This window comes from Cotesia typhae, unplaced genomic scaffold, assembly GCF_013202065.1.
Source record: "Cotesia typhae breed Kobodo isofemale line unplaced genomic scaffold, CoteBio_Ctyphae contig_119, whole genome shotgun sequence".
Classification (NCBI taxonomy): Eukaryota; Metazoa; Arthropoda; class Insecta; order Hymenoptera; family Braconidae; genus Cotesia; species Cotesia typhae.
In genome coordinates, this window is record NW_027423712.1 from 785,221 (window position 1) to 812,851 (window position 27,631).

Genomic DNA, 27,631 nt, shown 5'->3' on the forward strand with positions numbered 1-27,631 from the left:
TCACATTCATCACTTTTAATAATTTTACGAGACAAATAAAAACAAGCACCCACTTTGTATTTTTTTTCAAGTCTAACGGTCAATAGAAGCACACGTGACTTGAAAAATCTGTGATATTAAATTTAAATTTAATAATTTAAAAATAATTGTTTATTTAGAAAATTTAAAAAAAATTTTCAATAATGTTTTATTTGATTTCATGATAATGAAATTAGCTGTCAGCTGTCAATTTTAAAAATTTTTACAACAAAAATTGCTTCTAAAAATTTTTATCAATTCTCACGTATGGAATTTTTTTATTAAATTATTTTTAGAATAATTTGAAATAAAATTCTAAAAAAATTTCTTTCAACTTCAGTGTCATTAAATTTTACTCAAAATAAACCCACGTGTCAAAAAATAACCTCTTTTATGATAATTTATAAATTAAAAAATAATACTGAAGTTAGCCGTCAGCTGTTAATTTTAAAAATTTTAACAAATAAAAAAACGCTTCTAAAAATTTTCACTTGTAATATTTATTAATTTTCACATGTGGAATTTTTGAATAAAATTTTTTTATAATAATTTAGTTGTTATAAAATTGTAAAAAAATTTTTAATGTCTGTCAACTTCAGTGTGATATTAAAAACATACATTGTAGTTGTTTCTGGGTGAGAATCCGTGTTACTTTTAAAAGTCAAGGTTGACGTCTTAAATGTAGTGATTTTCTAGTGATTTTTCGTGACTCTTGCCAAATAGTGTCAATAACCACTCCGCATGCCCATAAAACTATAAACAGATCGACTTTCTCCTCCTCGATTACTCGAATTGCAATTTTTACATAAACATTCGTGTTTCAATATTTTTTGGTCTCATTTGTATCTATGTCTAAAAAAAGATTTGCCGACAGTTAAAAATTGTTTTTCTAATTATGTTTCTCTGTAATGTATTGCATATTTCGAATAGATTATAAATTATGTCACCTGAACATTTAAATTCTTGGTCTCTCTGCAGCGATCTAACGAGTTCTTTACAACTCAAATAACACACTCACATGCTTTTATTTTCATAAATTTTATTTCGACATAGGTACGTTATAATTCACTAAAAAATGGCTAATCAAGTTATGAAAGAACTAGAAGCTGCAGCTCAAGTTATTTTGGTAAGTTTATAATTAATTATTTTCAAAATTACTCAAAAAAAATTTTTATAATTAAAACAAATACCTTTTGTATTTTTTTTTTTTTTGGTTATGTCTGACCACCAACATATTGACGAATTTTTTTTACTTTAAAATTACCAGTCACTTAATCATTTGTTAATTTTATTTAACAATTTAAAAATTTCTAAAAATTTTTTTTTCATAATTTATTTGTAACAATAACAATAAAATATTTGTTAAATAAATTTTTATATTTTTAGGCGCCGCCAAATATAATCTCTCAGGAGCAAAGAAATGCAGCGGAGACAGTTTTCCTGGACTTCCGCAAGACAACAATGCCTTATCAACTGTGCCGTGAAATATTAGAAACAAGTAGCGTAGATTACGTTCTGTTTGAATCAGCAGGTTTAATAAAAGGAGCATTAGTCCGAGAATGGACTCTGCTGCCACCAGCTGATATCGCATCACTCCAGCAATACCTCTTGCATTACATAGTAAACAAGCCGAGCTTGGCGCCGTTTGTGAGAGAGCGAATTCTCCAGGTGATAGCAATAATGGTGAAGCGAAAGAGCGTCGAAGACTCTGGAGAAGACCGCGGAGTGCTGCTGAACCAAGTGGAGTCGATGGTAACGAGCGGGGATTCAAAGAGACAATTGCTTGGTTGCAGTATTATGTCAGCTCTCATGCAAGAGTATGCTACGACGGCCAAGTCCTCAGAGGTCGGCTTGACCTGGGAGCTCCACTTCAAAGCTAAGCAGCAGTTTGAAATAACAGATTTAAAGCGTATTTTTAAATTTGTGACCACTGCGCTGTCCGAGCTCACCAAGGACTCGGTGCCCATGGAAACTTTGCCGTTGATAAAACACTTGCTGTCAATTGCCGAGGCAGCTCTCACCTGGGGCTACGTGATATTCGACTCGATGTCTCAGGGATTGATAAGACTCTTCGAAGACTTCTCGGAGTCTGAAGCTAGCCCGTCGTTGCGTCCAGAAAAAGTTTGGCAAGATGTCATCCTGGATCCTATGATCATACAAATATTTTTTACGCTTTATTGGAAGGTACGGACTAACTTGCAATTAGCACATCATGCCAGAAGCTGCCTGGTACAGCTGGCCAGTTTGAACGGCAAGGTAATGGCTACTCATGAAATAAAACTCCAGTACTCGAGCAACTATGTACAGAATTTTATAAAACTTATTTCTAATATTGAAATAATCGACCAAGAAGCGCTGGGTATTGCTAATGTTGTCAGAAGAATCACAATGTTTTTTGGACCGACGCTGCAATCTCTTGCGCCAGAAATTTTTGGATCTTTCATAGAACAAGTTACCAGACTGACGTGTATTTTTGCAGAAGGAGCTGCTCAGGAAGATTCGGTATTTTATTTTAAATTATTAATTTTATTTTATTTTAAATTAATTTTTAATGATTTTTTTCTAGATATGTCCTGATGATTACTTGTACATGGAAGCATTCGAGCGAATGCTTGAATCCTGGTCTTCAATTTTATCCAAGAAGAGCAGATATCAAGATAGTTTTTTCGAGCCGAGTTTCGTTCAAATATTTAATGTTTATTTAAAATGCCGATTGTCGCCGCCGGACGGTACTCGCTCTGTTAGCAATAATGAATACGAAAAGGAGATAACAGATATTGAGGAAAATGACAGAAATAAATATAAGAAGCAGCTCCAGACACTTGGTAATTTATTTAATATTTTATTAATAATAAATAAAATATTAAATAGTTACATTAATAATTTTTTTACAGGAATTATTGCTAGAAAAATACCCAACCATACTTTGACGTTGTTGTCTCATTTAATTGAAACTCGAACTACCAAGTTACGTCAGGAATTGAGTCAGCTGACATCATCACAAGGAGGATCATTTGTGGCTCACGGGAATATGAATGAAGCTCTGCAGGATTTGTACGAAGATTTACATTGGCTGGTATTAATAGCTGGACATATTTTATGTTTCGATTCGATTGGTGAAGTGGCTCTCATACCTGCTCAAATGATTAAATACAGCATGGAACAGGTGCTTTATTTATTTTATTACCATTAAAATTTGAACTATAATTGTTTATTAATAATTCTTTTAATTAATGATTTTTTTAATTAATAATTTTTTTAATTAATAATTTTTTGTGGAATCTAAGGCAGAGCAAGGTAAATCAGATGTCAACGTATCTCTCCAACTTATGGCGTCTCCTCAGTGTAACCTCTCAGACATTCCTGGAGCCGAGGAGTCATCGGACCACATAATACGTTTAACCGCAGCGATCTTTCGTCTCTGTGAAATAGAACGCAGTGCAATAGAAGCCAATCTCGCAAATTTATTAAGTCCCGAATTGATTAGCAGCGTTGTCTGGTTCCTGCACCGATGGTCGCTGAGTTATTTACTGCCAACCGAAAATTATTACTCTGAAATAAGTATAACACTGATTCAGGCATTCGGTACTGACGGCGCAGGAGCACAGTGGGCTGTTAATTTTTTGTTAGACAATATTAAATATATAATTAATGTGTTTAAAGGAGAAGAAACACTAGCTGAAGATACTGTTAAATTGCTGGTGGGTCTAGTCGATACCCCTACAAAGTACGTATATTTTTTTCAGTATTTAACTATGTTATTTTATTTTTTAATTAATTTTTTTTTCTTTTTTTTTTTGATTAATTACAGGTCATATTATGTATTAAAGTCAGAACAAATCGGAAGTTTAATTGAACTGGCAACAAAAAATAGTTTTAGTCTTCCTCAAGTTGCCAAGAGAGGAATAATGTCTACCGTCGTCCAAGTCGGAATTGCGCTGAAGAACAAAAGCAATGAAAAACAATACTGGTCACAAACTCTTCAGCCGCTTCTCGATCAGTTCAAACAAATTATTTCTAGAAATGACTTTTCACGATCGTGCCATCAAGAAGATATTAAATTGCAAATAACAGAACTTTTAGAATTTTTTATAGGCATCGCTCAAGGCGCTCAGTCGTCTACAGCTAAAACTATTTTTCAGTATATCTGTCCAATATTGGCTGAAGTAGCTAATTTATTGACAGCTTACCATAACTATCCTCAAATAGTTAAACTACTTATTGAATTTCTTTTTGAATGTACAAGAAGGATACTTTGTTACTTGACCGAGGTACGTATGATTAATATTCACTTTATTTTTATTGTTTAATTAAATAATTATTTTATTACTTCAGGAAGAAAGTATTAAATTGTACGAAGCAAGTTTGCACACCATACAGAGTTACGCTCGATGTAACAGCAATCGTATAACTACTGACTCAACAAACGAAGAAAATACCTACGAAGATATTCTTCTGCTCATGCAGTTATTGACTCACTTATTGAGTGAAAATATGTTCAGGCTAGATCGTGTAGATAGCAAAACGAGACAAAAGCAATTGGTCACATCTGCAGATGTCTTTTTATATGGTCTTAATATTATTATGCCAATGATGACACTTGAATTGCTTAAATTTCCTTCTTTGTGTCACCAGTAAGTTTAATTACTTATTTAATTATTAAAAAATTTTTATAAGTATTTTTTAATGTTATCTTTTCATGACATTAAAGTTAGCAATCACTTGATAAATTTTTAATTTTATTTAACAAAAAAATTTGTTCTAAAAAATTATTAAAAAAAAATTGCATTTTTTATTTTTTTAAATTTCTACATGTAAATTCTTTTTTCCTTTTTTTTACCATAAATTATCGATTAAAAAAATTATTAAATTAATTCTCATTATCTTTTCAGATATTTTAAAATGATAACATTAATATGTGAAATGCATCCTAAAAAGGTCTGTGAATTACCTCTTGATTTGCTCAAGCAATTAATGGCCTCAGTAGAATTAGGATTTTACTCATTTGGCGATGATGTCACGACTATTTGTTGCGATATTATTAGATTGATTGCTAAATATTTACATGGAGAAAATGTAAAAGGTCATCCGAAAAATCCAATCATTGCACCATTTATGAATGTAAGTAATTAATTTTTTTTTTTTACTTTTTCAGTAATTTATATCTTGTGACTCTAATAAATATTTTTTTATTTAGGTAATAATGAATTTGGTACTTTCACAACAAATATACTCGGATTTAATATCTTACATAAGCACTCCAATGTATTATTTAATTTGCTGTTACCAAGAAGAGTACCAAAAGCTTGTGGAAAATTTTATAGCATCGCAACCAAACCAAGAAGTTGCTCAGCGACTAGCCACTGCGTTCAACAATTTAACAGCAAATATTTCAATGAGTACTGAGCAATCAGAACGGCTTAAATTTCGCAGTAATTTTGAGAGCTTTGCTGTAGCTGTACTGATTAAATAATTACTCAGATTACCAATAATGTGCTAGTACATCATTTACAAAAAAATGTAAATAGTGTAATTGATGTAAAAAAAATTTATGAAAACTGACATTGAATGCGATAACTTTCACAAAATTTCATAAACAAAATGAAAATAGTTGTTTTATAATTTTTGACCGATTATTGTATTCAATAATTACTTTTGTACTCTTTTTGTACATAAAATTTTGTATTATTTATTTACGAAAAAATAATGCGAATAAATTAGATACAAGTGTGCACTAGTTTAAAAAATTTTGATAACTCAATTTTGCCAGAAATTTTTGAAAATCATTTTTTTAATTAAGGATAAAGGATCAACGTATGTCATTCTTCAAAAAATCATTTTATTTATTCCATTATGCATATTTTGATATATTTCCATACAACAGATGATTTTTAAATAAAATCATTGATAATAAAATTGAATTTATAAAAAAACAAATTTTTTTTATTCTATAAATGAAGAATAAATGAAAAAAAAAAAAAAAAATATAACATACCCAAGAGTCTAATCAAATTTTGTAACCATTATTATTATATCCTCCTAAAACTCTGGAGTCAATGACCTTCGAATTTACATTTAGAAAGATGATTTTTTACTATCCATATTTATAGTTCAAAAGAACTATTGACTATAGTAAGTTTTTGTAAAAGTATAACGATACTTTGTAGATAAAAAAATCTAAAAAAGGTGTAACTTCGTCGAATTTAAGTTTTTTTTTCTAAAAAAATTGTTTTTTTGAATTATTTAAAGCTTCTGTAGGAAGTGAATATAAATAAGAACAAAAATATTTATTAATAATGATATTAAAGGGAATTCTTACCCTTCTGACTATTTTTTATCTCCAAAATGGCGTTACATCAGATTCTGACGAGGCTTTATTTGAAATTACTGATATAAATTCTATTAAAAAATTTATTGATAAAAACTATGATACATCCCGCAGTGATTTTTCAGTACTTGAAAATTTAACTTTGGACGAAAAGAAGAAATCAGCTCAAGAATTCTACCGGAAAATGAAAGCATTAGTTGAATGAATATCAGCAATGACACATGACTATGAAAGATATAATTTTTGGTGGGATGAAGTACCGAAAGAATTAAAACCGAGTCGAGTCGGTGGGAGAGATAATTTCGATTTGTTCGCTTTGAAAGGTCGACTAGAAATTCTATACAAAACAATTGAGCATGATGTAGACCAATTGTCCTCAGAATATTTGACTTTATCTCAAAGTACCGGGAATGCAAGTGAAATAAATTACTGTATGCATTCTTGGGCACTGTATTATTATTCCGCAAATGAAAAGTCCCTCGACCGCAAATTAGATTTATATCATGGTGCTCTTCTGATTTCCGATAGTATTCGTCAACTTTTTTATGATTTAACATTCTACTTGTCTCGTGTTAAAAAAGGAGTAAGTGTAAATAGTTAAAAATTTTAATGAAAATTAATTTTATTATTTTAAGTATTTTTTAAATAAGTAAATTATGGTAAAAAAAAATTTGAGAAAAAATTGACATGTAGAAATTAAAAAAAATTAAAAAATCTATTGTAAGTAATTTTTTTAAAAAATTAAAAAATATTCAAATGACTGCTAAAACTTCAATGTCATAAATTAAATTTAAAAAAACAAATAAAATTAAAAAAAAAAAAAATGAACAGTTTGTAAAAAACATTAAAGATATGAGGGTGAATTCAGCAGACAGCTAATTTTTGAGAATTTTTAGAATAATTTTAACTTAATGGTTGTAAAAAAAATCTAAAAAATTTCATAGAAAAATCTTGTGAAAATTTGCATATATATTTTTTTATATTATTTTTTTTTAACAAATAAATTGTTTATAAATTATTAAAAAATTATCAGATATCTTCTAAATTTACACTCATTTAAAAACGTACACTTATTTAATTAATTTATTTTAATTTGCAGGAAGACAATAAGTACGATTTACAGAGTGTGATGAATTTTATGACTGTCAATATATGAAGTCCAGGTACCAGATCACTGAATTGGTAAGTATTAAAATTTTTAAAAGATAATATCTGTAACACTGAAATCAGCTGACATCTGACATTTTTTTTTGATTTTTATAAAAAATTAATTTAAAAAAAAAAAAAAACTTATTTTTAAAAAGTTTGTACTTTTAATTTTTTTAAATTTCGAGATATTGAATTTTTTTAGTTAACTGTTTTTCATAGAAATTTAAAGGCTATAAAAATTTGATATTCTTCAACAGAAAAATAGCAGCAGATGTTATGGACATTTCATCAGTTACGATGGTGAAAACAAAGAGCAGTACGGCGATCCCCATTGGAGTTTCAATATCCAAAGACAATCTTCAGATGTATCTAGTTCATTCAACTGGGGTACAATGAGATACTGTAACTACTGTACTTGTACTTGTGCAATCAAGCCGTCACGCTCGCCACATGTCATTACTGCTGTCAGTTTTAGAGATCAAGTTTCGGATATTGAAAACAACATGTGAGTATAATACAATTATGAATAATATCACCGAATTTGACAAACATTAGAAATTTTTTCATAATTTAATAGCAATTAAATTATTGCTAAAAAAATTTAATAAAAAAGTTTCATATGTGGTAATTAAATTGACAGTTGTAGGCTTATCTTAGTATCACTTATGAAATTAAAAAAAATGAGCAAGATAATAAACCGTATATTTTGTAGGGCTGTTGCGGGTCTTAAGTTTGTGAAGAAAGATGGCTTGATTCACATCCAAATCGCAGAAAATGAAGTTCTACCTTACGGTAAAGTTGGAAATGAAGTGTGGAAGCCATTGGAAGAATTTACTTACAATGAAGCTACAAAAAAATACTACGTCTTAAAAAATAATGAGTCCCAAATTCCACTTGAGTTGGGAGTTGATTATGGACGTCCAGATACAATGAACTTGAACGATGTGAGGGCACCAGAGAAGCATGTCATCACAGGAGTCCAATCGAATTACAAGTTCGAGTAACATCTCTTGATTTTACAAGAGGAAAATTAATGAATCTTGGTCAGTCATCATGGATAACACCTAAAAAACAATTTCTCAAGTAATATATTTTTATATCTTTTCTGAAATTGTTCAACTTCTTAACTTTAATTTTAATTTCATTTTAGAGATGAGTTGATATTAGAAAATCCAGATAATCCTTGATATTCGAGTCGAAGTGCTGGATGGATATTCGAAGACCGAAATAATCCTGATTACGGGGAATTAAAAATTCATTCCACTATCACAACAAATAAATTCGTTAAATTCCGAGCATCTGATTTGAAGAAAGATGCCGGGCAGTCAACTGTGTCATTCTTTGATGGTCGTCAAACTGTAATGTATAAAAGTCTTTTGGGTGGAGTCGGTCTCGTTCATCGCGGTCCTCCTGGTTTTGGAGGACACCTAGCCTTAAAAGTTTTCGATTTTGATATGTCACCTTATTTTAACATTATCGATGATAATTCTCATCCTTCATTGGATTAATATATTTTGATAAATTTTTACTTTTGATAGTGAAAGAATTAAAAAAAAGAGCAGCAATAATTTATTATTATTTATATTACTAATATTTATTATTATTCTATCATTTATTCATTTTATTGTGCATACTTTGCTGCATTTAAATACATCAATTAAAAATAAAATCATTTACAATAAAGTTTAATTAGTATAAAATAATAATTTTTTTTTATAAACTTTTTATATTACAAATTAAAAAAAATAAATAAATAATTATCATAGATATTTTCAAGACATTATGTACAATCGACATACACACAAGATATATATAATATATTATTCATATAGTTATACCTGTTACGCTTTACTTATATATTTAATTAAGTATAAAATTAATTGAAATACATTAGTCAATAATCCTAACGTAAATGATATATCACCAGTTTACTTCTGCCTTAAATTTACAATCTATCTTTTTGTTCCTTTTAATATAAAAAAACTCTACTGTGTTAATATTTAAAATTAATTTTACATTCACTGGGAAACTGCTAATTATAATACTTATAATTAATGAATGTAAAAATGATATAAAGTTTGAATGAATGTAAGCAATCGATAGTAGATTCTTACAGTAGATACAGATGTAGCTAATATATATATAAAAGTTATAAATAGAGATCTTAAATGATGAATGAATATTAAATTCTCAGATCTTTACTATAAATAAATAATTAATTAGTACTAATGGATTTGTAAGAAAATTGTTGAATCCACCACTTGGTGAGATTTAGATAAAAGTTAGGTCCCTCTGGTTCATAGTCGAGGTACGTAAAATCTTTATTACTGACAGGTTTCGCGGGTTCTATCTGAGTGCCTTCGTGCCATTCATTGAAAGAAGTTATCGAGATAACTTTAGCACCGCTGTTGATTCCGTTCTTCCAAGCGACTTCGTAGTATTGTCCATGAAGTCGGTGTCTGATATTCTCAGTATTCCACGCTCTGACCTATGAATGAACCACTCAATAAATAAATAAATAAATAAATAAATAAATGAAAAAAATACTATTTTTCCAACCAACTGTTGAATGAAAAAATTACTTGAGTGTCGATGTAGCCAGGGCCTAAGCTAGGGATGAATATCAAGCCATTTTGTGCGGCGAATTTATTCAAGTCTTTCCAATTTTTCCAAGTACTTCCATAGCTGAACCCGTTAACAGCAAAGTAAGTGTAGAATCCGTCAAAGTGGGACTTTTTAATGTGACTGCGGTGCTGAGAGTCTACCAAAAGTCCGATGTAGACAGCATCAATTTCCGTTCCTCTTAACGTCAAATTCCCCCTTTCTGACAAAAGTTCCCACCAGGCGCTCGATGGGAACAAGTAAGAGTCATAGATGTAAATCACCGGAAGCAGAGGTCCACTGTAATGACAATTGTTAATTTAATGAAACCTAAGATGTTTAGTTCTACTTCTATAATATTAAATAAATAAATAAATTACTCGTTGTTTCTCTTTGCGCGGTGAAGTGCCGGATGTGAAGCGTAGTGTCCGAACAAGTACTTGATATGTTGGATTAAATTTATAGGATTTCGGCCAGGATAAGGCTCAATATGTGGAGCTATTTTTAGATTATATCGATGAGCGGCGTCCAACAAATCAGCCATCACAGAGTCTGTGTTGTCGGGTATGTTTGGTGGTGTCCAAGAGACAACAAGTACTCCAACGCCTGTTTCCCTCAATTGTCTCATATGTAGGTCTATCACCTAATAAATAAAAAATAGATAAATGTCATTGGAGTTTAATAAATTGTTTATTAATTTACGACAATAAGTACCTGAGGATCATTGGAGCTGTAGCAACCGATACTGGGATAATAACTGGCGCCGATATCAGCTGGCGGACGGTGTCTACCCTCCGGAAAGATTCTCTTGTCATTTTTCTTCCAGTTGGGAAGATAATCGTGGTTCCAATGCTTCCACACCCCATCGTACGCTAGCGAACGGTACCAGGGGTAGTAAAATATGTGGATATTATAATTAATATCAATCTGCTTGGTGTCATTGATCATCAGCAAGGGCAATATCTTGCTCCTCATTTTCCATGACAACCCCGTAATTTTATTCCTCGTATCGGTATTTTTAATATCTTGATCTTCATTTTGGCTGTCACTGTTATTTAAAATTAATGACTGCAAATTATTAATAAATAGTGAGGAATTATCTAAATGCCGATTATGTGATATCGATCCAAAGGGCATAGCACTGCTCCATTCTACCCTCGCAGTCGTTCCAGTATTCGACGAATGACATTTTGAGGATTCTAACGGTGTTAATTTAACTATTATAACCATTGCCATCAGTGTCGATAACACAAAGACCATCAAAGATAAATAAAAGCATCGCCGAAGTGACACTGAACTTATCACCGATCCCAGCATCATTTTTTAGTCCTCACTTTTTTTAAACTTAGTAGTAACTAAAATAAATAAAAAAATTTTTTTTTATTTGACAGCTGTCAAAATTATAATAATAAAAAAAGTAAAATAATAAAATACCTCTTAAAAGTCAACAATTGAAAAATTTAAATAAAATAAAATAAAAGTCATTGTTATTAATTTTAAAAATGATCTAAAACTTTAGTTGTTGACAATTACCCAATCCAACTGTTATCAGTCATTTAATTATCTTAGCAACCGCATACCACATATATTTATAAATAATGATAAATGTTATGTTGAAAAAAAGACAGAGACAGGGAAGCAAATCCTACCCCCACTTAACTTCTATCTCCTACTGTCTCCTTTGTCTGTCGTTCGGTGATGGCGCTCTTTTCAATTTCAACACATACCTATAACTACAGATAAATATACATATAGTGTGAATTAAACTATACTGCATCACACACACACACACACACACACATATATATATATATATATATATATATATATATATATATATATATATATATATATATATATATATATATATATATATATCTGTTACTCCATCATCCCCTCCAGTTGTCAGTTGGAAATCCTGCGTGCATTAACTATAGACAAAAGATATTCGGCATACGTATACGCAGGCATTACGATCAGATCATTCGATCATTTGACACTATTCACGCATATATAGATTAAATGTATATTAAGTAAAAAATACTACCTCACCATAGCAGCATCAAGCATAAATATTTTCAATTATGCTGTTTAAAATTAAACAAGTACTTAAACTGAATAATAAATAAGAGGTAAACAATAAAACTGACTTTTGTTAACAGTGTGTGATAATCTACTGACTGATATTTAATTATTAAAATTGCAGTTCAAGAGGAATTACATATTGTACTGGTAACCTAACAGCACCAGAGCACCAGATACTGGTTTACGTTACATCTGTGTGTATGAAAAAAATATATATGTATAATAAAGGGGTTTTTAGTTAGTGGCATACTATCATACCGACGTCATCTGAACGTAAATTTACTTAGGTATAAATGTGTGGATTAGATATTATTAAATACTCGTTCAAATGTGTAATAATAGTGGTTAACAATTGAAGTGCTGTTATTAAAGACAAAAATATATATTTTTTAATTATTACGTAAATTAAGCGACTTGATAAAATTACTATGCTCTTATTGAGAAGAAATAATTAAATATGAAATTTTACAATTTAACTTTATTGTTAAATAATTATTTTGTGTACTGCAAATGTAAATAGTGCAAGGTATTGTTTGTAGGTTGTATCATTTATATTGTCGGTAAATTAGTTGTTGGATTGATATAATATTATATAGTTTTAATTGATATTTCAGTGGGATAACCTTGACATTTTAAATTAAAATTGTTGGTGTCAGTGTATGTGTGTGTGTATGTGTGTGTGTGTGTGTGTGTTGCTCAAACATACTGTGGTAGAGTGAATTACTATTGTTTACTCTTTTATTATTATTTTATATATTTACTATTTGATTGATTAGAACTATATTGAAATGCCGCTTTTTGGTAAAAAAGATTCTAACAAGAAATTAAAAAAGGATGGAAAGGACGATAAAATGTCATCTGTTGATGATAAATATACACTCAAAGAACTTTTGGGAACGTGAGTAATTTTTGTTAAAATTAATTTAGCAGATATTTGATCATTTTAATAAATAAATTATGGCAAAAAAATGGACATGTAGCAATTTTTTTAAAATAAATTTGTATGTTAAAAAATTGTCAAGTTACTACTAAATTTAATGTCATGTATTTTTTTTTTTTAATATATAAATAATAAATTTTAAAATAAACACTTTGGGTTACTTGGTATAAATGCAAGTACCAAGTACCAATGTAGCATTGTTACATAAGTTTTTGATAATATTTAAGAAATGATGTAAAAAAATAATATACTGCATAATGTATAGAGACAATAAATTGTGTAATAATATTTTACAGAGGCGCTTTCTCCGAAGTTAGACTCGCCGAGAGCAAGGAGAAACCTGGACAAATGTATGCCGTTAAAATAATAGATAAAAAGGCCCTGAAGGGAAAAGAAGACTCGTTGGAAAACGAAATAAAAGTACTAAGAAGGTAGTAGAGGATTTTTAAAATCCTATCACAGAATTATTTTAAATCTGTATGGCTAACATATGTTTTATTTTTATTTTATCATTTACTCCAAACTTATCCATTTAAATAATTATTTATTTACTATTACTATAACTATTACTTAATGTCATTAATTAATTATTTCGCTTGTCAAATATTCTATAGTATTTGTTTTTATTTTCATTTGTTTAATGCATGTAATATTTATTTTCTAAAACCTACGCGCTTTATATTTTATTAATAATACTTTTTATTATAAAATTAAATTAATTACTTCGCGTATCGTTATTTACAATGTATATTTTGCACCTGCCTCAGTTATACATTTATTTATTTATATTAATTAATTAAATAAATTATTTACGTTTAAACTCTCTATAATTTTGTATTATCTGTAGAAGTAGAATAGCTCGAATCTTTATAAAAATAACTGCTATGACTCAGTGGCATTTTTCATTATTTACATAAATATATTTATGTTTTTTTTTCTATCCGTGAAATGTTGAAATCGTAATTATATCAGTTGCATGTACATACTATATGTACGCGCTTGATATAAAATAAAATAACTTAATATAAATTAAAATTTTATTTTAAAAAAGTAAAAAAAAACTAACAGTCGTGACTATTGAATATCGATATCGAAATCATCTCGTATCTTATGTATCATATAACAGCACTATCATTGCGTTACTATTATGTATTTTTATTACTTCAAACTCCGATAAAAAAATCTTATATATTTCTGGGTTAAGAAATCCCGTCCAGACAACTATTATAATTATTATATATTTTTAATTTATCATTCTGTTATGTCTTTCACCTGTGCATTACCTGTTATACCTGTTTATTTATCGTGAATTTAAATTATTTAGACGCCTAAGTCCCCATAGGCATGGATAAGTCCTAAAAATAATTTATTATTATTATTATTATTATTATTATTATTATTATTATTATTATTATTATTATCACATTAAGTAGTCACTTCCCATATTATGTAATTAGAATCACGAATTAAAATTAATATTTTTTCTATTCTCTAACTACCGAATTAGAGATAATAATTAATAGCGAAGGTAGAGACACCGTGGAGGAATTTTTTTTAATGTAATTGTGTATGGTGTTATTGTAATTCGTAGGTTCAGTGAAACAGTGACACCACAGAGTGGTGATGGACCGATCAAGTCCAGTAATAGTGGCGAAAGAGGATGGTAAGTGAGGGCCCATTTTTACGGGAATCACCTGCCTATACCACTATTTTAATATATTATTTTATTTATTTATTTATTTATCACTACACATACTGTTTTTTTTTTTTTTTTTTTAATTAATTAATTAAATCATTTGTCATTATTGATTTAACCATTACACGAATAACAAACGCTATCGTCATATTTACCGATAAAAAAACAATTACCATTGACGTGTGACTATTTGTCGCTTCAAATTAATCTTTTAAATTACCTTGATAAATTTTTTTATAATTTTTTATTACATTAATTTTGTTTATTTGATACTGTAAATACAAAAAACAAGTAGAATATATATAATTTACTGTAAATTATATTTATAATTATAAATAAAAAAAAAAAAGTACAGTTATAACGCATATAATTACGATAAATGTATGATTCAAAATAAATGTTACAGCGTTATATTATTTAAAATAAATTTTAATTGATCATTCGCTCCGATTCATATGTACTGGGTGTAAGATAATATATTATAAACATTTGATGATAATCTGAATTTATTCATCATGTTTATAGTTTATATTTATTATAAGAGTAATAATAATGCATCAATAAAATGAATTAATTTTTCTGCATGCTCAAGCACGTAATCAAGACGAATGTTTACTTTTTTTTTTGCTTACATCGACGTTTGAGTGAGTTTATAAATTAATATAATATAATATAATATATTTATGTTATTTTATACTTATCTTTGGATGATTTTATTTGAGAAGCTATCACTTATCAGAGAACAAACTTGCATTTTTTTAATCAGCCTGCTTGACAACTTCCTCATATTTAACGCTTTGCATTTTATGTTTTCAATATTACTGGCTATTTACAATATTTGTTAGTGCATGTAATGCTTTTATAATTGTCTGGTCTATTTTTGTTATCGATTATGCTATTTTTTATTATTAATAAAATGGTAAGCTAATTAATAAAATTAAATGATAATTAAATTAGCCGACGTTTAATAATTTTTTTCAAAAAGTTAAAAAATAATTAAAAAATTTTTTATTTTAATTTTTTTCAATAAAAAAATTGATTAAAATTTTAAAAAATTCAGCTAATTTAATTTTCATTAAAATGTAATGCTCGATTATAAAACAATAGTTTTATGTTAAAAAAAAAAAAAAAATAAATAAATCAGAATGAATTTATAGTTTAAAATAATTGTCACTAATTTAAGTAGTTTTTTTAAAATTACTAATTAAAATAATTAATAAATTTTTGTGATTGTTCCAGGCTAACACATCCAAATATAGTTCAACTGTTGGAGACCTTCGAGGACAAGCACAAAGTTTATCTAGTGATGGAGCTGTAAGTATTTTTGAAAAATAATAATTTCCAATTTTTAATTGAATTATTAATTGGTCAATTTATTGCAGGGTAACCGGAGGAGAATTGTTCGACAGAATCGTTGAGAAAGGTTCTTACACGGAGAAAGACGCGTCTGGACTTATAAGGCAAGTCCTCGAGGCTGTGGATTACATGCACGAGCAAGGCGTCGTACATCGTGATCTCAAACCCGAGAATCTCCTTTACTACAGTCCTGATGAAGACAGCAAAATTATGATAAGCGATTTTGGGCTCTCAAAAATGGAAGATTCTGGAATTATGGCGACGGCTTGTGGCACTCCGGGATATGTTGGTACGGAAAATTTTTTCTACGTCCTCGGGGTTTATTTTTTACGATTATGACGAATGATAACGATGCCGTTAACAATAACGAGGTTGTTTTTACAGCTCCTGAAGTATTGGCGCAAAGGCCGTACGGGAAAGCTGTCGACGTTTGGAGTATAGGAGTAATATCTTATATTTTACTCTGTGGATATCCACCTTTTTATGACGAAAATGATGCTAATCTGTTTGCTCAAATTCTAAAAGGTACTGCTAGTTGGTGTTGGTAAATAAAAAATAACTTATTTATAATTACACTAAAATTGACAGATATTAAAAATTTTTTATAAAAATTTTATGACAATAAAATTATTATAAAAAAAATTTAATATCAAAATTCCACATGTGAAAATTAATAAAAATTAACAGTGGAATTCTTCAGAAGTATTTTTTTTTAATTAAAATTGATTTTTCATAAAAATAAAAAAATTGAAAATTGTGAGCTAATTTCAGTATCATAATTTAATGACGCTGAAGAAAACTGACATAAAAAATTTTTTTATAATTTTATGACAATAAAATTTAATTTCTGTAAAAAAAAAAAACTAGTGAAAATTTTTAGAAGCATTTTTTTAGTTGTAATTTATTATAAAAATTAAAAAAATAATTTTTAATAATATAAAAACTCATAATTTTTCAAATTATGTAACAAACAGCGGATCAACTTTCACTTATATTGATTCTATGCCATAACAATTTTCCATGTATGAGTACAAGCATATATATTTATATATTAAATATTTAAATACATTTATATATATATATATATATATATATATATATATATATATATATATATATATATATATATATATATATATATATATGTAAGGAATAATTTAATACCAGTGAAAGCTAATAAGACTGTTACAGGTGAGTTTGAGTTTGATTCGCCTTACTGGGATGACATAAGCGACTCAGCCAAGGATTTTATCCACAAACTTATGTGTGTCAAAGTCGAAGATAGATACACTTGTAAGCAGGCTCTGGCGCATCCATGGTAACTTAAACACATATTGAATCATCCTCATTAATTTTTTTTTAAATTTTTTTTTTCACCAACAACCTTTAAAAAAAATTTACACTTGTCATATATCCAGGATATCCGGTAACGCAGCGAGCAATAAGAACATCCATGGTACTGTATCAGAACAACTTAAAAAAAATTTTGCCAAGTCAAGGTGGAAGGTTAGTATTAATTTATTATTAGCACCGCTGATTGTGGTTGTGTTTACTTACCAGGACCAGTAGTAGGAAAGCCTTCTTGTCTCATGGTTCCAGCAAGCCTACCATGCGGCCACGGTGATACGTCAGATGCAGAGACTGGCGCTCAACAGTGGTCAGCACCACCAACACCAGCACCAGCAGCAACAGCAGCAGCAGCAGCAGCAACAGCAGCAGCAGCAGCAGTCCCAGGACATGGAAACGACCGGATCATCCACCGGCAGTCAAAAGGTCCCACGAACCGAGCCAACCCAGGGCAATCCTATTCGTCCTTATCGAAAGTAAGACAACACAGTAATAAATATCAGCAGCGATTGAGATTTAATTATAATAATTCAGTACAATCAACAGCCGAATCAATATCTAATGCTTGGCGTTCTCAACTGTATTTTCGTAATAATAAACGCTTTCAGCTATTTTGGGCTGATACACGCACTGCACTCATTAATCTCTTCCAAAAAAATGCTAAATCTCTTAAGAAAAAAAACAAACAGTTACGTTGAATTGCATTGAATCTCATTATAATGCTTATTATTTAGCGTTGCTAATGCTAAAAAACCGTATAAAAATTTTTTTTTTCTCCAATCAACTAGGGAATATATTAATGTAAAAACACAAAAAAAAATTCTTAAAGCCAAAAGGGCATATGTGAAAAAATAGTCATATAGCTTCTAAGAACCTTCAAACGTCAATATCTAATAAAAAAATGATTTTGAAAAAATTGAACTGAAAATAATATTATAGCTCAATTTTTGTTAGGAGAAGCTAAAAATTTTATTTTTTTTTTTAGTAAATTTTCACAAAATATAAAATACGAAATTTTTTTTTCTTAAAGCCAAAAAGGCGTATGTTAAAAAAATTTTTTTTACATTTTTTTATCAGATTTTTACTTTTATATATTCTTTAGTTGATTGAAAAAAAAATTTTTTATACGCCCTTTTGGCATTAGTAACGCGATTTATATTCTATACATTTTATCATCATTATTACTATTGTCATTAAAAATATCTCTAATAGTTTGTTATCAAAGTACGCCTTTTTTTTTTATTATCTTTATTAGTTTTTATTTTTATTTTTTTTACTAGTAAATAAAAAATCCAAATTAATTATATGTAAATAATCATTCCCTATCTCAATTAATTAATGGTAATACAACGACGATAGAATCTCTTAGTTACTATCGAATCTGTACGCACTGGTAAGAAAAAAAAAAAAAAGTTTTACCTATACTTATCAATTTTGAACGGTTATATCAATAAGCAACGGGTATAAAGTTTAATAAATTGCAAATAAATAAATATAAATATATATTTAAATAAACATGTGTAATTATTAACTACAATTATACTACATAGAGTCCAGTATGATTTAAAATTTTAAAATAATAAATCCTATTGTAAATCATACTATTTTATTTACGTTAAATATATAATATACTCATTTATTTACGTTATAATAATTGATAATAAATAATGATGTACATTATTATATATGCTTAAATATGTATACATAATCTTAATACTTAAAAATTATATCGAGTCATATGTACAGTGGAATTTAATATTAAAACTGTCCAATTGTATATGAATCTTACCAGTTTTATTGCTCTGCAAATTGTTTATCATTTTAAAAATATTTATTAATGTAAATTCTATTAAAAATAAATTTATTCAAATATATATATATATATATATCAATTAAAAATTTTAAAATTTGCTAACGGTACTCATCTGAAAAAATTTTTTTCAATGTAAATACTATTATTGGGAAAAAAAAAAAAAAAAAAAAAAAAATATATATAAATTTTATTATTTTTATCTCTATTAATAATACAATTGATTTTAATATAATTAATAAAAATAGTAATTACTTAAAATAAAAATTTAATTAATATTTGTAAATTTAGCCAAGCATTCAATTGAGCGATTATTTTAATCAGGTATATTTTTATTATTATTATTATAATTAATTAATATTAATAATATAATTTTATTTTTAAATACATTTACATTATTATTTGATGTATTTGATTTGCACAAATACACATCATTAAAATATACATTATACAAAATAAAAATAATTGCAATAGAATGACAAAAGGCCATACATAATTTATATAATTTAAATGTTCAGCTGTTTTTAATATATTGATGCAAATAAAAGAAAAAAAAAATATGTATAATTTTGTCTTATTAATAAATTTAAATCCTGAAGTCTTCATCTACACGTAAAAAAATCTTTTTAATATTTATGAATAATTGAGATGTGTAGATAAATATATTACTTGTTGAGAATTTAAATAGCGACTTAATAATGTTGCATAATAATAATTAAGCATTGTAAGCCGCCAATGCTTCTTCAAGTTTCGACACAATTTTCTGATAGAATCCAATCTGCTCAACAAGATGATTTTTCATTGATTGATTGACATGAACGTCGATCTCTGATTGAAAGTGAGTTTCTTCGGCCATCAGAGACCGAGCAATAACGTCAGTGCGACGAGAAAGCTCCCGAAGTTCTTGTGGTTCCATTTTATGCTCTGTTACTAGTCGCTCGCAGTCTTTCTTCTTTTGCACTGCGCTCTAATTAATTTAACAAACATAAATCAACTTTTCAATTAATAACTTGCTCTTAAAAAATAACAATTAATAAATAGATTAAAATACTAGCAATTAAATACCTTGTGGATAGAAATGACATCCGGAAAATTATTAATAACTCCGCGATAAATATGAAATTTATCAGCGAGTGGTTCCCAGTCCAGCCGAGGCTGTTCTTCGTACAATCTTCCAATGTCATTGTAAACTTCTCCGGTTCTTCTTAGAGCATTGGTCAATGTCGAGCGACCTGGACAGTCGGACTCCAAAGCATGACCTAGGGCTATGAAAGATTGTCCTATTTTTTGCAACTCTCGTTTGTACAAATTTTGGTACTTCTTCCCTTGATCCGTTGACATGGCCATGAAGTTTTTTACCACTGGATCCAGTCCACTGATAAATCGGCTGAGTGAGTCTATTTTAATGTCAACTTTAATTGCATCCACAGCCATATCACTGCACTGAATAGCATTGAAATAATTAACTCCCAGCAATTCGTCTTTTTCGGCCTGGCGTTTTCCGGCTTTCCATCGCTTCTCATCAGTGCACATGATGAAATGCTGCCAAACGCGGCTTCTAGATAAAATAGGATGTCGACATACGTAGTCAACAAACTCTTGCAACTGGGTACGACGATGTTCTATAAATTGTTCGTCATATCTTCCTGAAATTTGTTTGTCAGGAAGCGGTGGAGTCGCTATGAAACAGTACTTTGCTTGCAAACGCTCGTGAAGCCAGTCAAAATGTTTGTATCTCCTTGAGACTTGGATATTGTTAAACTGGAATAATAAATTACATTAAAGTTAGCAGTCAATTTACTATTTTTGAATTTTATTTGAAAAAAAAAAATTATTTAAAAAAATTGCATTTTCCATTTTTTAAAATTTAGAAATGTCAATTTTTTTTTTTGCCATAATTTATTTGTTATAAAATTATTAAATATATGCTACACTAATTTTCATAAAATTATGGCATCAGAGTTAACAGTCACTTGATCATTTTTAATTTTATTTAGCAATAAAATTTGTTCCAAAAAATTATTTTTAAAAAATTGCATTTGTAATATTTTAAAATTTCTACATGTCCATTTTTTTTGCTATAATTTATTTATAATAAAATTTTTGAAATTATTAAACATATGCTAAATTAATTTTCATAATAATAAATGTCAATTTATAAGACATAAAATTAAGGCTAATTCCAAGCGGTGAATTAATAATAATAAAAAATAATTACCGTAGGTGTGAGCTGATAAACAATAAAACTTTTAAGGCCTTTTAACTTGGATCCTTTCTTTGGTGATGTAACGACGCATTTGTACTCCTCGCCGGTTGGTAACCAGTAGCACCTTCCGTCCTCTGTTTCTTGGACGAATATCTTCTCATCCTCAGGAATAGGCAACACCTTGGTGCCCATCAAAAATCCCTCCTCTCCGGACTTTATAAGCGTCGAGAATTTGTTGTTCTTCTTGGGGACATTTGAAACTGTTTTCTCTGGCAAAGCTGGCAGAGCGTGAGCAGCAGGCGGAGAGATAAAATTATTTGATATTGGTCCGCTTATGTCATCCAGGTTCGAGTATTGCTGCGGCTGTTGCTGAGGATTGTACGCTGGAGTTTGACCTACCTCTGAATCATCGTCCCAGTCATCGTCCCAATAGTCGCCGAAACTTTGCTGGACCGAGGACAATGACGACACTGTCGCTGATGTCGTTGCTCCGGTTGGCTCTATTACCTGGACATACGCCGCTGGAAATAACCCAGACTGTCCCATGCTGTTGAAACCCTCGCACCAGCCGTCGCCGACATTGTCACGAGTTACGGTCAATATTTCACCAGCGGTTATTGATAATTCCGCCGTACCAGGTTCTCCAGAGAAATCATACACAGCTCTAACCTTAAATTTTTAATTATTAACGTTAGCAACAATCACAATAAATAATGCCTTTAAAGTCAGCAGTAACTTGACCATTTTTTAATTTTTTTTTAACAAATAGATTTTTTTCAAAAAATTATTTTTAAAAAATTGCATTTTTTATTTTTAAAAATTTTTAAATGTCAATTTTTTTCTATAATTTATCTGTTAAAAAAAATTATCAAACATCTGGTAAATTAATTTTTTTTCAATAAATAAAAATACTCCAAAATTTTTTTTTTTTTTAACAAATAAATTTCTTCTGAATTATTTTTTAAAAAATTTGATTTTTTAAAACTTCTACATGTCAATTTTTTTGGTAATAATTTATTTGTTAAAAATTATCAAATTCTGCTAAATTAATTTAAAAACTTACCTGTTTATTTTCCATAATTTTTTTTTTTCTAAAAATCTATTCCAGTCATTTAATAAAGCTCCACCCGATTTCTTCTTACTGGTTAATAATTCCAATAAAAATTACAGTAATACAATCAATTTCTGGGTATATAACAATTTAAAAACATGACAAAGAAACAAAACGACATATCAATTCTGTTGATTAAATATATATAACCTTATGAGCTTAAAAAATATACATACAAAAAATTAGCAAGTATATTTTATTACTTTTAGTCACGTTATCGAAAAAATTAATTAAATTTACAATTAATAATAATTAGCGTGTTGTGTACTTGTGTTAGATATAATATAGTGTGCAATATGAAATGACACGTACGTACTTATTTACACACACCAAAAATTACTGCTACTGCTACTGTTACTGTATCTACATGTAAGTATATTTATATATATATATTCACTTATCATTACTCGAGTCTCAACAAGTACCCGAGCACTACTCTCAGTATTGGGTATTGCTCATACACATCTGGATGAATTTTTATGAATAAGCATAATATAACCTAAACTCCAAACACTATCAGCTCAGCTGACACATGAGTTGTCTACTATTCCTATGTTGAAATAAATACACACTGTACTTGCACACGCTGTAAGCTGTAATGTATACTATCGTACTCACGTTTTATCACTAAGATATTATTTTTATTTTACAGTAACAATGATTTCTCTTCGTTGTAATTTGTTTAAAAGCAAATTTTCAAATTTATCTATAAAAAAATTAAAATTCAGCAGCCTAACACAGGAAGCAACACTTGAAAAAGAAACAACTCTTCAAAAATGGGGTAATTATTTTTTACAATAATATGTCATTAATAAATGATACTAAAATTAACATGAAAATTAATTTAGCAGATATATAATAATCTTGAGAATTTTTTTAATAAATAAATCATGGCAAAAAAAAATTGACATGTAGAAATTTTAAAAAATTAAAAATCCAATTTTTCATAAATAATTTTTCTAGAAAAAATTATTTGTTAAAGAAAATTCAAAAATTATCAATGACTGCTAACTTTAATGACATAAAATTAACTGACATTTAACAGTTTTTGATTTTTTTTAATCAATAAAAATTATAAGTAAAAAAATATTTAAAAAAAATTGCACTTAAAATAAATTTACGCTTATAATTTTTTTCATTATAATTAACTTATTACAAAACTCTAAAAATAATTTAAAATGTCTGCTAAATTCAGTATCATTACCAACAATTTAATTTAGAATGAATGAATTGATAAATAATTTTTGTTATTATTTTAGGTAAACATTGGAAAGGTGTGTATCAAGATTACAAGGATGTAGCGATTGATTTAAAAAAAAATTGCAAGGAGCGACCAATCCGAGCATTGATAAAATTAGCAAGTAAGAAAAAACTAACAGCATAATAAATAATTTAAGGACTAGTATTGATTAATCGATTTGTTTCAGTGATGGGCAGCTGCTATTATTTATATAGCACTAACCCAGATGAAGCTTCATTCAAAGAAGCGTTATTGCAAAACGAGGCGCGACTGGCGTTTGTCGGCGAAAGTATACGTAACCCCGTGTCTGTAAAGCACGTGGAGCACATGAGTGAATGTTTAAATGAGAATATCATCAGGAGGTTAACTTTAGGTCTCGTGTCATTTATTTGGTTGGACAATTACAGTGATCTTTGTAAGCAATATAAAACAACGTGCACCTATTTAAAGCCAAAGTATCTTGAATTCCACCAGAGGATAGTTGACGTGGGCTTCCTCGGGAAGTGGTGGATCTTAGACCATAAAATGAAAGATTATGATATCAATGATAATGAGTTTCAATAAAAATAGATAGTTTTATTTATTTTATCACAAAATCAAAGGTCTCCAGGCACTTGGATTAAGATTCTGAAAATAAATATATTTAATTAATAAATAATAATTAATTGTGATAATAATTATATACCTCGAGCGTAAACAATCGCAGTACGACATGGAATATAAATTAAAATTCTATGAGGTCTTCCAGCGTAAGGTTCAGGCTTTGAAAAATGCGGGACTGTATTGTCGACTCTCATTTCACCTCCAAAATTTTTATCATCGCTGTTAAGCATAATTTTATACGTCCCAGCTTCAGGAACTCCAACAGTGTAGTCAGCAAATGACTTAGTCGGATGGAAATTGAAAACAAACACAACTCCTGCACGATCAAAAGCTATTATTTTGTCATCCTCGTGTTTCCAGCTGACGTAAGCCTGCGAATAAATAAAATAAGTAAGTCAATAAAACGAGCAAATAAAAATAAAACTTACAGGATTAGCATTTAACCAGCCGTATTTATCTTCAAGCAAATTCATCTCACGGTCCCAATTGTTCATAAATTTATACTTTAACATTTCATCGTCCACGAGGTGCCATTGGCGTCTAGCATAGTGGAAACTGCTGTTATTCCCAGCTCGAGGAAAGTCCAGCCACTCGGGATGGCCAAATTCATTTCCCATGAAGTTGAGATAAGCTTCACCACCAAGCCCATGGGTGATAAGTCTTATCATGTTATGAAGCGCTATACCGCGTGATATTATCGAATTAGGCGGGCTTAGCGTGCTCATCGATGTGTACATTTCCTTATCCATGAGCCAAAAGGCTATCGTTTTATCTCCAACTAGGGCCTGGTCATGTGATTCGCAGTAAGCGACAGTCTTCTCCATCCATCGGCGATTTATCAACACCCAGCATAGGTCACCCATGTTCCAATCTTCGTCTTTTTCATGTTTAAGAATTTTAATCCATTTGTCTGGTATTGCCATACCTAGTCGATAATCGAAGCCGATCCCTCCTTCATCCACTGGCCTTTAAAAATTAATTATTAAAATATAAGCAATTAGAAAATAAAATTATTTAATATTTTACTTTAATTTATCTTGAGATTTTAATTACCTACACATCCCAGGCATACCACTCACGTCTTCCGCGATGGTAATTATCTCGGGGTATAATTCATGAAGCATATGATTTGCAAGCATTAAATATACAATACTCTCGACGTCGACATTTAAATTAAAATATTCCTCGTAATTACCAGTGAAACCTTGTCCCATTCCTCGAGAATGATAGAGCATTGATGTGACGCCGTCAAACCTGCAATTATTATTTTTTTTTTAATACAAACACAGTGTATTTTTAAAGACATATATTTAAATTAAATGATTACCTAAATCCATCAAAACGGTATTCTTCCATGTACCACCTCAGGTTTGACATCAAAAATTTAAGGACATCGTAGTTGCCGTAGTTGAACAGTCTGCTATCCCAAAGAGGATGCTCGCCGCGAGGTCCAGAGTGGAAGAAACACGCATCAGTGCCGTCGAACATATTCAATCCATCGAGAGTGTTTTTTGACGCATGTGAATGGACCAGGTCCAAGAGGACAGTGATTCCATTCTTGTGAGCTATGTCTACTAGCTCTTTCAGCTCATCTGGCGTTCCATAGCGAGATGACACGGCGTAGAATGATGTGACCTTTTGATGAAATTTTTAAATTAGTATGCTAGAATTCTTCATTGCGTTGATCATTTGTCTGGTGGAATAATATTCACCTGGTAGCCAAAGCTTGCGTAATAAGCATGCTCCATCACAGCCATCAATTGGATGGCATTGTATCCTTGTTTTACAATCCGTGGAATAATATTTTTAGCGAACTCTAAGTACGTTCCAACACGGTGTTCATTTGTCGCTATTCCTACATGACATTCGTAAATTCGCAAGCTTTTAGGCTTCTTTGGATTCGAGTGTTGCCATTTGTAAACCTGGGTGATAAAAATAAATTTAATTTTTTTATTATCACAAAGTTTGTTAAATATAAATTGATAAGTAATTATTTTTAGATTTATAAAATAAAATTCGAGATTTATGAAGAATAAATAAATCAACCTTATCAGCGTTGGGATGATACACACGCTGTTTATAAGTTGTTCCTTCGGTAATTTGATTTTCAGGTTGAGTCACATAGTGAGCCCAAGGACTCAGCCGTTCGAATAATTCTCCTCTGTCATTTTCAACGATTATTTTTATTTCTGACAGGTGTTTCAGGGGACAAGATCCGTCTTGATTTGCCGGCAAGCGCAGCTCCCACTTTCCAAATTCCAACTTCGTGAACGGCGTGCTTGTTTTGTTCCAATTGTCTTAGTATTAAAATTAAATTATTTTAGCGAAATTTAAATTAAAAATTATTAAATTATTAATTAAAATTCTTACTGAAGTCACCAGTGAGGTACAATTTGTGCGCACTAGGCGCCCATTCACGGACCAGGACTCCATTATTCTTGTCAATTATCACCCCAAAGTTTTCATACTCCCGGGTAAATTCCTCCAGACTGTTATCTCCTTTTTTTATCTTTTCCAAATAGTTTTTGAAAATACCGTACCTGAAAGAAAAAAAAAAAAATCATTTTTTTACTAAACACAAATTAATTGACTTTTAAAAAATTTTAGAATTTTTTTTTAATAAAATAATTATCACTAAGAAAATGTAAAAAAATTCCACGTCTACAAATTTTAAGAAACTACAGATGAAATTTTTTTAAATGTTTTTGAGTGCGACTTAATTTATAAAAAAAATATTTAAATGTCAACTGATTTTCATAAAATTATTTTTTAAAAAGAAGAATTAATTTTTACCTTTTACGAATATCATGTTCATGAAGTATTAAATATGGATCACGCTCCAATAATGCATGGATATTCGGGACGTCAATTTTCATCGGATCCATGCTAGACCAAGTGCCACCCATTTCAGAAAAAAAAATATAGTTTTCTATTTACTGTAGTAAAGAAAGTTATAAATAAAATGTCTGCTATTTATAACTTGTCAACGAGAGGGAAACGTTGTAATGATGTTTAAAGAAGCTAGTTCAGCTCTAAAAATTTATCAATGTCATTCAAAGGTCATCTTTAATATTATATAAATAATAATAATCTTAATTCGCTATTCTCTCCTCTCATTCTTAATTGTATCATGTTTTGGTC

General features: G+C 29.2%; 7 protein-coding genes across 16 annotated transcripts; 4 read left to right on the top strand and 3 right to left on the bottom strand.

Moving 5' to 3' along the window:
• The first annotated feature begins 829 nt into the window (after positions 1-829).
• LOC141532257 (exportin-4) lies at positions 830-5,696 on the top strand. Its single transcript, XM_074250518.1, has 9 exons — positions 830-1,144; positions 1,405-2,520; positions 2,585-2,843; positions 2,913-3,184; positions 3,306-3,745; positions 3,830-4,289; positions 4,354-4,652; positions 4,911-5,139; positions 5,216-5,696. The coding sequence occupies exons 1-9, from the start codon at positions 1,094-1,096 to the stop codon at positions 5,489-5,491; spliced, it is 3,402 nt and encodes a 1,133-aa protein (XP_074106619.1). The 5' UTR covers positions 830-1,093; the 3' UTR covers positions 5,492-5,696.
• Positions 5,697-6,228: 532 nt separating this feature from the next.
• LOC141532400 (uncharacterized) lies at positions 6,229-9,116 on the top strand. 2 transcript variants are annotated; one of them, XR_012480084.1, is made up of 5 exons: positions 6,229-6,929; positions 7,446-7,528; positions 7,753-8,000; positions 8,208-8,578; positions 8,646-9,116. XR_012480084.1 is itself a non-coding variant. In XM_074250733.1 (5 exons), the coding sequence occupies exons 2-4, from the start codon at positions 7,499-7,501 to the stop codon at positions 8,497-8,499; spliced, it is 570 nt and encodes a 189-aa protein (XP_074106834.1). In that variant the 5' UTR covers positions 6,229-6,929; positions 7,446-7,498; the 3' UTR covers positions 8,500-8,538; positions 8,646-9,116. The 2 variants fall into 2 exon arrangements, 1 of the variants encoding a protein (XP_074106834.1); XM_074250733.1 differs by having other exon boundaries at positions 8,208-8,538.
• Positions 9,117-9,313: 197 nt separating this feature from the next.
• Positions 9,314-11,806, bottom strand: LOC141532331 (glycoprotein endo-alpha-1,2-mannosidase-like). Of its 2 annotated transcripts, XM_074250626.1 has the most exons (5): positions 11,531-11,806; positions 10,811-11,451; positions 10,477-10,739; positions 10,078-10,396; positions 9,315-9,983 (listed from the first exon to the last, which is right to left on the bottom strand). In XM_074250626.1, the coding sequence occupies exons 2-5, from the start codon at positions 11,414-11,416 to the stop codon at positions 9,711-9,713; spliced, it is 1,461 nt and encodes a 486-aa protein (XP_074106727.1). In that variant the 5' UTR covers positions 11,417-11,451; positions 11,531-11,806; the 3' UTR covers positions 9,315-9,710. The 2 variants fall into 2 exon arrangements, with proteins under 2 accessions (XP_074106735.1, XP_074106727.1); XM_074250634.1 differs by lacking the exon at positions 11,531-11,806 and having other exon boundaries at positions 9,314-9,983; positions 10,811-11,472.
• A 244-nt stretch (positions 11,807-12,050) lies between these two features.
• Positions 12,051-19,035, top strand: Camki (Calcium/calmodulin-dependent protein kinase I). 7 transcript variants are annotated; one of them, XM_074250664.1, is made up of 11 exons: positions 12,051-12,228; positions 12,303-12,707; positions 12,958-13,079; positions 13,418-13,552; positions 14,713-14,784; positions 16,057-16,131; positions 16,200-16,462; positions 16,558-16,698; positions 17,365-17,491; positions 17,592-17,629; positions 17,734-19,035. In XM_074250664.1, the coding sequence occupies exons 3-11, from the start codon at positions 12,970-12,972 to the stop codon at positions 18,216-18,218; spliced, it is 1,446 nt and encodes a 481-aa protein (XP_074106765.1). In that variant the 5' UTR covers positions 12,051-12,228; positions 12,303-12,707; positions 12,958-12,969; the 3' UTR covers positions 18,219-19,035. The 7 variants fall into 7 exon arrangements, with proteins under 7 accessions (XP_074106765.1, XP_074106772.1, XP_074106748.1 ...); XM_074250671.1 differs by having other exon boundaries at positions 12,303-12,468; XM_074250647.1 differs by having other exon boundaries at positions 12,303-13,079.
• Positions 19,036-19,684: 649 nt separating this feature from the next.
• On the bottom strand, positions 19,685-23,095 carry Sh3px1 (sorting nexin 33-like protein SH3PX1). 2 transcript variants are annotated; one of them, XM_074250614.1, is made up of 5 exons: positions 22,964-23,095; positions 22,600-22,677; positions 21,549-22,205; positions 20,396-21,091; positions 19,685-20,297 (listed from the first exon to the last, which is right to left on the bottom strand). In XM_074250614.1, exons 2-5 carry the CDS (start codon positions 22,612-22,614, stop codon positions 20,046-20,048), a joined length of 1,620 nt encoding a protein of 539 aa, XP_074106715.1. In that variant the 5' UTR covers positions 22,615-22,677; positions 22,964-23,095; the 3' UTR covers positions 19,685-20,045. The 2 variants fall into 2 exon arrangements, with proteins under 2 accessions (XP_074106715.1, XP_074106708.1); XM_074250607.1 differs by lacking the exon at positions 22,964-23,095 and having other exon boundaries at positions 22,600-22,898.
• A 6-nt stretch (positions 23,096-23,101) lies between these two features.
• Positions 23,102-24,548, top strand: LOC141532392 (mitochondrial import inner membrane translocase subunit Tim29). The gene is made up of 4 exons (XM_074250725.1): positions 23,102-23,235; positions 23,300-23,428; positions 23,907-24,008; positions 24,075-24,548. The coding sequence occupies exons 2-4, from the start codon at positions 23,305-23,307 to the stop codon at positions 24,449-24,451; spliced, it is 603 nt and encodes a 200-aa protein (XP_074106826.1). The 5' UTR covers positions 23,102-23,235; positions 23,300-23,304; the 3' UTR covers positions 24,452-24,548.
• On the bottom strand, positions 24,251-27,526 carry Agbe (1,4-alpha-glucan-branching enzyme). Its single transcript, XM_074250587.1, has 9 exons — positions 27,284-27,526; positions 26,861-27,030; positions 26,537-26,787; positions 26,203-26,412; positions 25,818-26,125; positions 25,544-25,744; positions 24,919-25,456; positions 24,573-24,861; positions 24,251-24,514 (listed from the first exon to the last, which is right to left on the bottom strand). The coding sequence occupies exons 1-9, from the start codon at positions 27,394-27,396 to the stop codon at positions 24,507-24,509; spliced, it is 2,088 nt and encodes a 695-aa protein (XP_074106688.1). The 5' UTR covers positions 27,397-27,526; the 3' UTR covers positions 24,251-24,506.
• Between the last annotated feature and the right edge of the window lie 105 nt (positions 27,527-27,631).